The following is a 13,238-nucleotide window of genomic DNA, read 5'->3' on the forward strand; positions in this document are numbered from 1 at the left end:
CATCTGTCTCACCCTTAGGAACAGTTTGATTATAAGCCTATGGATCAAGGCAACATGGTTGCCACTCTGGCTTTGCTGCTAGTTTTTGGTAATTACATCCACCTTGCTTCTATTGGCCAAATGACGTCACTGGGCTACTGCTCCTCTAGAATTTTATCACCCAAGTTGTCCCTATTGGTTATTAGGGATCCTAGATACATGCATCTTCTATTTTAGCCTTGTTTTACAGAGGACACTAAGCTTCTCGGAGATGCCAACATCCTTCTCACCAGTGTATTCTGTATTGCCTTATTGAAGGCAGTGTCCACCAAGCCTTCCCAGGGAATATGGGCAGGTATTGTGTTCTTTGTTCTCACATAACAAAGTCATTCTAAAAACACCATCACCCTGAGGCTTCTGATTCCTTCCTCAATATTATCAAGGTCATTTCACTATCCCTGCTTCATTTACTGTAGGCTTTCTGCATTCAAGCTTCAAGGAATTGTCTCAGCAGGGCATTGGGACTAGCTGTAGGTGTCCTCACCCCCTATTAAATTCTGAGCCATAGAGATTGCTCCTGTGTCATTAAATCCTCCCTTATCCAGCTTGATATTCCGTTCCCTTTTCCTCTCTCCCCAAGTCCAATACCTGCTACATTCACTCCTGGATTCTGGCATGTGGTCTCATAGTTGTTGTTAGTTGTTATCAGCTAGATTTAGTGATACTTCACGTGACACAGCTATTTCCTCCCCAAAGTGGGCTGCACTTCCCCACTCAGGCTATATTGACAGCTGACCCTAATTTTTGGTTTAGAGACAATAATTGGAGGTTGGAGCAGACCTTGAGGACAATCATGATCTTGTCAGGCACCTGTCTCTGATGAAGCTTTTTCATGGTGTTCAGGTGAGGGAAAGTTGTTCTCCTGATCAAAGGGAAAGGATTGCTTCTACCATCCCAAGGGGCTCAAGGGGATTTAGAGGTTCATGGTTCCCAGTATTGCCCACACAGTTGTCCCCTTCCTAGAGCTCATGGTCCTTTTCCTCCCCTATCAGGGCACTGACTTTAGCATAGAGATCTCCAAGGGTATATATCTAATCACCTTTGCAGCCATGCTACCCTTATAATTAAATCCTGAACTGATGTTTAGCAGTCTTTCCTGAGGCTGCAAGAGATGAAGGTCTCTTTAAATACTGATATGGAGGCTTTCCGGCCTTTGCATTATGCCCTGAGTTGATATCTAGCTGATAGTGAAAGTTAAAAAAAAAAAAAAAAAAGCCAGCAAATTTCCTTGTAAGTACCATTGCCCCTTTCCCATTCATGTGTCAGAACTACCATGCAGATTAATGTTTCATGTTCATCTTCTGGCCACCACAGGTAAGAAGAGCCTTAGCAATCACCATGCCATAGCACACCAGGAGGTATTCCTGCTGTCATCTGAGTGAGGAGTGATCCACTTCAAGACCTGAGAGGCTGCACTGAGGTTTTCTTCTTACACCAACTTTACTGATGTGGTTTTTCACAAATGCAACCTTAAGACAATTACTTCAGTGAAGTTAGATTATTTGGGTGGTGATTCTAGTGAGAAGCAGTGAGGAAAATGGAAAGGAAATATAAAAGATGCAAGAGTGTATTATTAAAGTTGTTGCTGTGGGCAACCAGAACTCAGTTTCACCAGGACCACTTGACAAGCCCACAAATGGCCTTACAAAATTGTCTTGCTAAGGGAAATTAGCCCTTGGGAGGCAAGGTGAATTTTCACAGATCAGCTATTAGCAGTTTTCCTGTTTAATTATGCTTTTAGAGATCAGCATACTAGCAATTCTATAGACTGGATTACTGCCTTGTCTAATGCCTCTGTTTATTTTGGTGAACTCTGCTTGGACTACCCTTTCTTCCCTCTTTTCCCCATACCAAACCCATTTGAACCCTCAGCATCATTTAGGTTCTGCCTTCTAAAGGAAGCTATCATAATCCACTCCAGTCAACATTTTACTACTTCTAATTTCCGTTCTGCTGTCTTTTTTTTTTTAATATATTTTATTGATTTTTTACAGAGAGGAAGGGATAGGGATAGAGAGTTAGAAACATTGATGAGAAAGAAACATCGATCAGCTGCCTCCTGCACACTCCCCACTGGGTATGTGCCCCCAACCAAGGCACATGCCCTGGGCCGGAATTGAACCTGGGACCCTTGAGTCCACAGGCCAATGCTCTATCCACTGAGCCAAACCGGTTAGGGCCCATTCTGCTGTCTTAACACTCATTTTGCACTTAGTCATAGTCATTCATGAAGTATTTACTGAGTGGAGGTTATGTCCCAATCACTCTGTTCTTGATGATGGTAGTATATCTGTGAATAAATGAGACAAAATTCCTGTTCTATGGAACAAAATTGCAGCAGCACAAAAGATATGGGAAGCCTTAGCCAGTTTGACTCAGTGGATAGAGCATCAGCCTGCGGACCAAAGGGTCCCGGGTTCCATTCCAGTCAAGGGCATGTACCTTGGTTGCAGGCTCCTTGGGCCCTGGCCCTGGTCGGGGCTCATGCAGGAGGCAACCAATCGATGAGTTTCTCTCACATTGATGTTTCTGTCTTTCCCTCTCTCTTCCACTCTCCTTAAAAATCAATGGGAAAATATCCTCCAGTGAGGATTAACAACAACAACAAAAAGATGTGGGAGAGACTGACAATAAATATGTAGGAAGTGATCATAACTGCTATGAAGACAAGTAAAGCAGGGTGAGGACAGTGTGTGTGTGTGTGTGTGTGTGTGTGTGTGTGTGTGTGTGTGTACGTGCGTGATTGCAGGGGTTAGCTCTCCTAGAGAGGGGAGTCATGGAAGAACTGTCTGATCAGTTACCTTTGAGCAGTGGTCCGAAGAAAATGAGGAAGTATGTGTTGTTAACATTGGGGAGGGCAGCATTCCATGCAGAAGGAACAGTTAAGTCCTGAGCACTGATGCTTAATATGCTTGGAGAGGGTTGGATGGCTTTTGAAGAGTAGCTGTGGATGTGGTCCATCCACATCAAGTTCTTTCTTAGAAGCCACAATAAGGGTTTTGAAATTTAATCTGAGTAAAACTGTAAGCCTTAAAAGGTCTTTCAGCAGGAACATGTATATTTGGTCACAGATTCTGAAAGGATCATTCCAGCTGCTGAATGAATTTGGATATAGAGAAATAAAGGGAAGTAGAAAGACCACTTAGGTTACTGCAATCGTGCATGCCTGAGTGGATGGTACCTTATGACACCTCCTGTAATGTAAATTGTTTTGTACCAACGTTTACTTTTTTTGTCATGTGTATCCATAACTCCTTGAGGGCAGGGAGCTCATACTTTTAAATGATGGATTGTGTATATGACCTATATTCATGTCTATTTAATACGGCTCAATAAATTATTTAAATGCCTAATGGTAGTATTAAATCCACATCATTCGGTAACAATATGGGATCACTGAAAGCCTTTGTCATTTACTATTTCTTTGAGAAATTTTTATTCTCCAAGCCTTAATTTCAACATTATAAAATGCTTATAACACCTACCTAACCTAGTCTATTGTAGGTGGCAGGAATGACACCAGTCATTAGACCACCGAGATCAGACCAAAACTGGGTTCAGGAACCTCAGTGCTTGAGTTCTGGCTAGGAAAGAATTTAGAGCCAAGACTCAACTATAATAGAACACTTATTTATAAAATCACAGAGGTGGAAGAAGTAACTCATAAAAGAAATGGATTTAGGAAACAAGTTATAGAGGCAAAGTTTGGGAATGAGGAAGCTAATGGTAACAAGCCTGGGGGGAGGGGGAGGGGAGGGAAAGGCATGGGCATGCTCCTAGACTCGCAGTGGTTCTCAACCTTTCTAAGGCCGCGGCCCTTTAATACAGTTCCTCATGTTGTGGTGACCCCCAACCATAAAATTATTTTCGTTGCTACTTCATAACTGTGATTTTGCTACTGTTATGAATCGTAATGTAAATATCTGAGTTTTCTGATGGTCTTGGGCTCTACAGCAGGGTCACCTAAGACCATCGGAAAACACATATATTTACATTACGATTCATAACAGTAGCAAAATCACAGTTATGAAGTAGCAATGAAAATAAATTTATGTTTGGGGGTCACCACAACATGAGGAACTGTATTAAAGGGTCGCAGCATTAGAAAGGTTGAGAGCCACTGTGAGGGAGAGCTCACTGGATCCTCCATCCTAAGGGTTTTAAGAGTGCAGATTTTAGGGGAGGTCCCAGGGGAAGATCTTAATAGAATATCCATCAGCTTTCCAGGTGTGTCCTTTCAGGGTCTGGGCCTCCACTGATTGATTGGGTGGCACCAGGGCAGGGGGTCATTATCCAATGCAACTGGTCCTGAGGTCAGCCTTGGTGTCCCTTGTCTGGTTTTGCTGCTTTTCTGGGACTAGAGCTGAATACAACTGAGGCCTAGATGTTATCCCTAGGGAGGAAAGGTCAGGGGGTCCAAACCAAATGACCAGCAATATGCTAGGGAAGGAAAGGTCACCCTGGGGGGCGGGGGGGGGGGAGGTTCCACCCAATAATTGTCCTTTGCTAGGCACCTGGGATTTTTGCCCTGGTGACCTTCTGAACCTGCTCTGGTGGCCTTCTGTACCTGGCCATTGTCCTTGCTCCGCTCCTGTCTGTCTAATTTCCTACTACTAGTCAATAAGGATTGAATGAAAATGCCTGGCCACACCCATCACTTACAATGGAAGATATCTATGTTACTTCAACAGAACCAAATACCCAATACAAAACACACATGCTCTTTCTGTATAATGCCTGTGAGATTTTAAAAGCTTTACATAACTGACTGGATTCTAACATATATTAATCCAATTAATTCCTTTCTAGTTATCCAAAGCATGCACTCAAAAATGTTCCAGCTTTGTCCTAGCAGTCCTTTGCTTCGGTATCATTTTAGTGTTAACTAAAAACAACTTATCACCTATCCACCCCATCTTGGTTTTTCACATCATTACATCCCAGTAATTGTAGATGTAGCCCTAAACCCAAGGTATGTTTACGAGTTTGATAGATGGTCAAGCTATGGAATTTACATTCTGAGCAGTAAGTGACACTGTCAAAACAATGCTGGCAACACTTCTGTTGTGTTGCAAGGACCGGGGTTCTGATAGCTACAAGCTGAATTATAACGTCAGAGGCAACCCAAGTGTTACTTCAGTCCATTTACACCAGAAAGCAGGTGCAAGTCAGGTAAGAACATGGAAGCAGAGAAAGGCATGTCGACTTTGCCTCATCTCATTAGGATCAAGTAGAGGAAAGAGGGAACTCCAAAGATTTCTAAATGCGGGGTCATCTTTCACCTCTTGGCCGCCTTCTCAAATTTCAATGCAGGGCCATTGACAGGAGGTCTCCTCCTGCTTGGGCGCCCACGGGGCTGGAGAAGCCGGGGAGTCCCAGGCCCCTGCTAACCAGGAGGCTGTAGAAGCTGAGGCTTGGACCAAGGAACAAGTGGAGCACACTTGATCCCATTGGCGGTCGCCGCCCCTATGCCATTTTTAGTGGGTAAGGAGCGCTGTCCTCGCAAGGTAGAGCCCACCTGGGAGGCACTCTTCCCGCGCCCTGGAGGAGAGAGAGCATGCGCGAGAGGTAGCCCAGACCGGTGGCCAGAGGCCACCCAGGAGGCGGGGCCGTGAGACTGCGCACGCGCGCAGAGACACATAGGCGGAAGTGGCGCGCGGGCGCCGGCACCGCGAGGACCTTTGCGTGGAGTCGGCAACCTGGCGGAAAGTGCAAGATTAGTCCAAGAGGAGGAGAAGCAGGAGGTGATGGTGACGGACATGGGGAGGGGGAGACGCTCGTCTGGCTGGCGCTACCCAGTTTGGGGTCACCGGAAGGCTCAGGAGTGGACGTGCAGCACGGGCCTTTCGTCCTATTTGGGACCCGACCGCCCCGCCCTCCTTGCCCCCGAGATCCTCCCCTCATCCCTCAGGAACCTGCGGGGAGAGGCTGAGGTTGGGATGGAGAGCGCGGGTCACTTCCTTCTGTACAGACCAGAAACCTGCTGTCATGGTTTCTAGGGAGGGGCGCTGCTCTTTGCCCCATTTCGCCCTTCCGCCGGCGAGAACTCCCTCCCTCCTGCCAGGTGTCTGGGTCGCAGGCCTGGGGCCACGCACAGGGGCCTCGCAGACCTCGAGAAATATCCGTCACCTGGGGTCCAAGCCTGCATTTTAGTTAGGAGCTTCTTCCGGTTCTGCGTTAAGTAGGGTACCCTGCTGTCCATTTGATTTGCAGTGCAAGGTGATTGTTCTTACCGGGTTATTAAATTCATGTCTTAAACCTCCACTAGAATCTATGCTGATCCTCCAGTCTTTGCAGCTCAGTTCTCTCCGCAACCGTTTTATATTTCTTTTAAATAATGAACGAAGGCCAGAAGATTTGGTGTGCTTAGAGAGTTTTAATTTTTTAGTATTGGACATAATCAGGAGGATAGCAGATGTCGAGAATTGTTTTTTCGATAAACATTTTCTAAGTGAATTGAGATAGTTTGTGACTTGGAAGAGAAAGAGCAGCATTTGAAAATAATTTATATAAGTGTGTTTTATACTTAATATATATTATATATATAGTCCTAAGTTTAGCTTTATCGCTTGGAAAAAAAGAGTAACCTTCAAAAAGTACCACACGGTTTCTTAAACTTTGTGTAATGAGGTGTGTACAAAGAATTGGGACAGCATTTATTATTCTCTGTTTTATAATCATTCCCCATAGGTCATGATTAATATCTAGAGTCCACTTAATCTAACTATAATAGTAAGATCCTTTTATTTGTAGTAATGAGTGTGACAAAATACAGAATCAAGCTTACTTCAGGTTACTTACAATGAAATGGCATAATTTCCTCATATTTTACCCTTTTGTTGTGGGAGACTTTTCTTTTAAGGTTGGAAAAGACTGGATTAAGAAATTTACTGAAATACTTTTGACTTAAGTAGGTCGTTGTAAATCAACATTATCACTAGTTTTTATAATTTATTAAATTTACTATGTGCTAGAAATACTGCTTTTTTACTCAGTTTTAGCTGTTATTTGTGCCTTTAGGTAACTAAAATTAAATATCTGTGTTGTCTTTAGTAAGAGGCCTCAGGCAGTGAGTCACAGCTCTGGGTTTTTGTACTTAGTTTCAAGAGTTACTGTAAACTTCTAAAGCAAAGCAAAATGTCGATCATTTAATTTGAAATGTTAACCAGTGTTAACTTTATGCTTGATTTTTTTTCCTGCACCACAAGGACATTGGCCTCATTTCTTTAGATATTGATTAGTAGTGTCATTAATGTCTGAAATGGAAGGGATATAACAATCATTTAAGATCACAATTATTGGGTTTCAGAGCTCACAGGGTCTTCATCAGTCACATGATCTGACCAATGATGTTCTGATTAATAAAACTGCATTCTAAATGCAAAGCTTTAAAAGGCAGGTTTTCTAGTGCTGGTGCCTCAAGTAAGCAACAGAAGTGAATTTATCTCCATGTTCATTTTGGATGCTCTGTGGAAATTTTCAGTATGGATGTCAATATTTTGGCACAGGTGTCCAAGAAGTAACAGTGCTGCAGGGATTTATGCGTGTCTGGTATAGGTCTGTGGCTCATAAGATTGCCAGTAGGTGTGTTGAAGTGACAAAGTATTAGAAAGAAGAGGAATACTGTTGATTAAATAGTGTTTACTAAAGTGCAATAGAGTCCTTCATTTAATATGTTACACTTTTAAGTTTATACTTTAAAGTATGCAAAACAGAGTTTATTCTTGTCTTATTAATTATTAATTATTGTATTATTTTCCATACCATAAACTGTAGACCTACTTTTGTCCCACCATGTATAAATCCAAAGAAAATCAACAGTCATCTATGGAGCCTTCATTTTTTTTTTTTTTTACAGGCTAACAGAAAATTGTGTGTTTCTCAGCTTTTTGCAATCCCAAAGACTTTTTTTTTTTCCAAAGACTTTTTTCTTTTGTTTTTAAACAGCTTTATTGAGGTATAATTGATATATATTTAAAAACAACCTGCACATTTAATATATACAATTTGATGAATTTGGATATATGCATATGCATGTGATACTATCACCATAATCAAAGTAGTAAACATATCTATCACCTCCAAAAGTTTATTTTCCCTTCTGTGTGTGTTTGTATGATTAAGAACGCTTGACATGAGATCTATCCTTTTAACAAATGTTAAGCGCACAACACCTTGTTTTTAACTATAGGCACTATATTGTATAGCAGATCTCTAGAATTTACTCATTTTGTTTAACTAAAACTTTACAACCATTGAACAACACCTCCCTAAAGACTTTTAAAATTATTTTCTCCAAAGAAAGAAAACATTTTTTTTTTACATAAGAGATGCTATTGCTAAAGTATATCCTCCTTTCTGTAGTTTCTGATAAATCTAGCTTTTTAAGTCACTTACAGTTGTTTGACTTTATTTTAAAATGTCATTAGCAAATATATTGTCTTAGTATATGAGAAGCATTAGTTGTTCTTTACTCTTCTGCAAATAAGAATTGACATTAATGTGAAGATGTCATGCATAAACTGTCATGGGCTTTAAAAATTATATTTTTCTACATATAAAAACATAAAGATGTGTTTACTTTGATGAAATAAATATGACATTAGCTTTTGGAAATGAGAATGGTATATGTTTAATTTAATGACATATTCGTCTTTATTAGGTGAAGATGTAGAGTTGACATGTTTTTGGTTGATTGGAAGATTGAATAGGGGAATTAATATATTAATATCCAGAGACTATGAGATTTATCTGTATAATTTTTAAAGTGATTTGAAATATTATTTGGAGCATGACACTTTATGATCCAAATGTTTTGCTTACATGGCCTATTTCCTTCTTTAGGACTTAGCTCAGCAAGCAAAAGAAAAACTGAACAAAGGAGAGGAAGCCAACAAAGATACCTTTGGAAAATCTGAATGTGGCAAAATAAGAACAATGGATCTCAAGTTCAACAACTCCAGGAAATATATTTCTATAACTGTCCCATCCAAAACCCAAACAATGTCACCACACATCAAGTCAATAGATGACATTGTAGTGCTTGGCATAAATCTTAGCAGATTTAACAAACTTACTCAATTTTTCATATGCGTTGCTGGAGTTTTTGTATTTTACCTCATTTATGGATATTTACAGGTAAAAAAAATAGTTATTTGTTTATGGTAATTATAACAGTTATGGTCAATAAGAGCACTCAAGAGTTTTGTTCAAGATATTTTTCTTTATAAGTTAGTGGTTTATTCACAAATTTGAAGTTTTCAGTATAGTAGTAGAAGAGGGCCTCTTAAAAGTAAATCTGCTTCAGCAGAGGTCACAGTTTCAGAATTCAATATTTTAAGTGAGGGAAAGAGAGCAAAGAAAATCTTAAGAAATTAAAAGTATGAAAAAATATTTAACAAAATATAGATAATGTAAGCATGTATTTGTTTTTAGAAGTGGATAATTCAAGTATTGTTTGGTTTCTGGAACATAGTTCTTCATTAAAATTTACTGTAATGATAGCACAAAGGCTGTATTCCAGTTCATTCTTCATTCTTGGAGCTTAATACTAGCAGGTCAGTTTTGAAAAAAGCTTCTACAGATGTTTTATATTTTTCCAAGGGTATCTCTTTGATCCTGTGATCATTGAATCCTTTCTTTTTTTTTTTAAACACCTATTGTGTTTTCATTCTTATTACTTTCTTTTTCTGTTCTAACTTTTGCAGAACCTTATCTTTTTTGACCTGTGCCAAACATTTCTAACATTTCCACAGTTTGTCTCACATTTGCATTGTGTTATGGCATAGTTGTATACATTTAACCAGCAGTAAATTCCTGACCTTCAAAGACATGGGCTGGATGGGAGGATCTAGGCTAGTGTAAACAGAATTTTGGAATGGACTAATATTATTAATGGTCAGTTCATTAGTATTTTCAGCCATTACCAACGTTGCTTTTTATGCAACTCCCAACAAGAGAGAACCCTTTATAATTCAAGAAAAGGAGGGTGATGTGTTTTTTTCAAACACAGATATTTGTGGTATGCTGTAGTATTAATTAGAGTGAGCTTAATCACTGTACTCTGACGTTGTCTTAAAGATAAAATATTAGTATAAATAAAGGTGGTTTGTGATTATTCCTTAGCTTATAAAAATGCTATGAAGAGAATTAGTGTAAAACAAAAACATGAATTAAAATCTTAATTTTTATAATAATAACTGATTTTGCCACTATAAAATGCTATAAAAATTCAGATATCACAGTGAAGAACAATAAAAAATAGTAAATTTTATTAAATAAAATCTAGAATACTTGCTGAAAACATTTTTTTAAAATATCATTCTTGCCAAAACCGGTTTGGCTCAGTGGATAGAGCGTTGGCCTGCGGACTGAAAGGTCCCAGGTTCGATTCCGGTCAAGGGCATGTACCTTGGTTGCGGGCACATCCTCAGTGGGAGGTGTGCAGGAGGCAGCTGATCGATGTTTCTCTCTCATCGATGTTTCTAGCTCTCTATCCCTCTCCCTTCCTCTCTGTGAAATATCAATAAAATATATTTTAAAAAATAAATAAATAAATAAATAAATAAAATATCATTCTTACCAAATAACTTGGGAGCAAAGTTAGTCATTGCAAAGGAAAATGAATTAGAAATTTACTGTACAAATTTCATTATATATTAATGATCAGAGACTTTAATTTATAGCTAATGTGCAGAGTTTCTTTTAAAATAGATAAATCGCTATAAATATGTTTGTAACAACATTATCATTGTGAAATTGACATTGTTACTAAATGACACATAATTGCATATTAAAATAGTTTAAAGAAAATGGTTGAAGTTTTGTACTGAAGTTAGCTATATATTTATATAATATGAATGCCAAAATACTTAATCAAGCTATTTTCATGTTTTATAGTTCATAAACCAGAAAAATCCTAAATACTTTGCAGACTTACTTAACATGAAATCTAAATTTGAGAAATTACGCTGTATCCTAAATGTACAAAGTCTAGTTCAGGGTCTGTTTAGGCTATGTTTAGTTTTTCTTTGAAAGAAAATTTATACATAAATCTTATTTTTTTTTAATTTATTTAAAATACAGTTGAAATGTATATTTGCGGGGGAAATCTTATTTAGTAAGATAGCTATTAGAACACCTCTTAATGACTTTTTAAGAATGTCTTTTAAAGAATTAATGTAAATAATACTTTATGGTACAACATTATGTTTAGGCAAAATAACCATTTCCTCACAAGAAGTTTTATATAATCTGTGGCACAAGTATTCAAAAAATTAACATTAAATTGATTTGAACTGATTATAGTTTTATAGAAAAACAGGCCTGAGATAATAGACTTCTAATGAAATATGCTTTTTAAATAGTAAATGAGCTCTTGAATCAGGTACCTTTCCAACTTTGGGGGCAACTCTTCTAATTTTTGTCTTTTAAAAAAGAGAGAAAGAAAAGGCCCTGGCCGGGTAGCTCAGTTGGTTAGAGCATTGTCCCAATATGCCAAGGTTGTGGGTTTGATCCCTGGTGAGGATTTGGAGTCAGGTCAGCCAATGAATGCATAAATAAGTGAACCAAGAAATCCATGTTCTCTCTTTCCCTTCCCCTCTCTCTCTGTGAAATCAGTAAATTTAAAAAGAGAGAGAGAAAAAAACATACAATAATGTTGCTTCATTGCTATCCCTCACCCTTTTAATTTTTCTCCTGATTTTCATACCTGGACATCTAGTGTCAGTTCTTTGGAAAGGCCTCCTAACTTCTCTAGTTATACCTCTGAGAAGTGTCATGATTTGAGTGTTTTTAATAAATGTTGTGTTTATTGGAATTTATTGTGAGGAAATTGGTTGTTCTCTTGAACTTAACAGTATTCATGTATCTTTTGACAGGAATTAATATTTTCAGTGGAGGGTTTTAAGCCCTATGGCTGGTACCTTACATTAGTACAGTTTGCATTTTACTCCATATTTGGCCTAATAGAACTTCAGCTTATTCAGGACAAAAGAAGAAGGTATGTGGTTTGTTTGTTTTTATTTTTTGACAGTTAAGTTCACTAGTAGTAGTTAAATTTTGTTTTTTAGGCATACAGAGTGTAATACATGAAATAAATGTAATAAAATATTTAATACCAAAGCATTTTTAGCAGTTTAATCAACTTGTTAAAAATATTAATATGATATTTTCATTATACATTGAAAAAAGTAATCTCTAAGTATAAGTTATCAAATAAAAAATATAATTTAGGCTCAACATGTAGTAAATATATTTTGAAATGAGAAAGCATAAGTACATGTGTGTTTTTATAAATCTCACTGACATAGGTGTGATTACTGAAAGATTTACAGTGCTACTACATCAAAGTGGTAAATTGAAATGCCAGTACCTGTTTTTGTAGTGGTTTTTAAAATGTATAGTTAGGTTTTGTTTTGTGAGATATATTTCACTTAACATTGTCATATTTGTAATGTCCAGTGGCTGAAATTGCATTCTTAGACAGAGAAATTTCATAATATTCCTTTTCATCAAAACCAAAGGAGCTTGTTTGACAATATGGTTTTTTTGTTTGTTCTTTTGTTTCTGTTTTGTTTTGTTTTGTTTTTGTTAATCCTCACCCGAGGATATCTTTCCATTGATTTTTAGGGAGAGTGGAAGAGAGAGGAAAAGACAGAAACATCGATGTGAAAGAAACACATCGATTGGTTGCCTCCTGTACAAGCCCCACCAGGGCCCAGGCCGGGGAGGAGCCTGCAACCAAGGTACGTGCCCTTAACCGGAATCGAACCCAGGACCCTTTGGTCCACAGGCCGATGCTCTATCCACTGAGCCAAACTGGCTAGGGCTGACAATATGTTTTAAATGGGCCATTTGGATTGTAGAAACATCTCCATATATTTTTAATGGCATATAGAAAAATATACAATAAAACCTTGCCTCTAATTATAATTAGAAAGTGGTAAGGAAATTGGATATAAGTTTTTGGTAAGTGTGGTTATTCTGACATATCAGAGCCTAATATGTAAATATTTCACATATATATTAGGCAGTTTAAAATGTAATAAGGCGCTCTAATATTGTACTGGTATTTTGTCTTCGTTGATACAAATGTTTAATCCTTCAGTGAAAATATAAAATTTTCACAGCTATTTTCTTTCATAAATGTTTTTGATGTTTGTATGGAGATAACTATAACATTTTAAATATTTTAATTT

The 13,238-nt window shown here is 38.1% G+C and overlaps 1 protein-coding gene across 2 annotated transcripts in view; it reads left to right on the top strand.

Annotated features, from left to right (window-relative positions):
- The first annotated feature begins 5,664 nt into the window (after positions 1 to 5,664).
- SLC35B3 (solute carrier family 35 member B3) overlaps positions 5,665 to 13,238 on the top strand; it is a 33,819-nt gene continuing 26,245 nt past the window's right edge. Inside the window, exons 1-4 of one of the 2 annotated variants that reach the window (XM_080655273.1) lie at positions 5,665 to 5,783; positions 8,884 to 9,177; positions 11,919 to 12,040; positions 12,670 to 12,785. In XM_080655273.1, the coding sequence (XP_080511399.1) occupies positions 8,977 to 9,177; positions 11,919 to 12,040; positions 12,670 to 12,785 (439 nt within the window). In that variant the 5' untranslated portion in view covers positions 5,665 to 5,783; positions 8,884 to 8,976. The remainder of the gene's footprint in view (positions 5,784 to 8,883; positions 9,178 to 11,918; positions 12,041 to 12,669; positions 12,786 to 13,238) is intronic. The other variant, XM_080655272.1, reaches the window with a different exon arrangement.

This window comes from Plecotus auritus (assembly GCF_963455305.1).
Source record: "Plecotus auritus genome assembly, chromosome: 2".
Taxonomy (NCBI): domain Eukaryota; kingdom Metazoa; phylum Chordata; class Mammalia; order Chiroptera; family Vespertilionidae; genus Plecotus; species Plecotus auritus.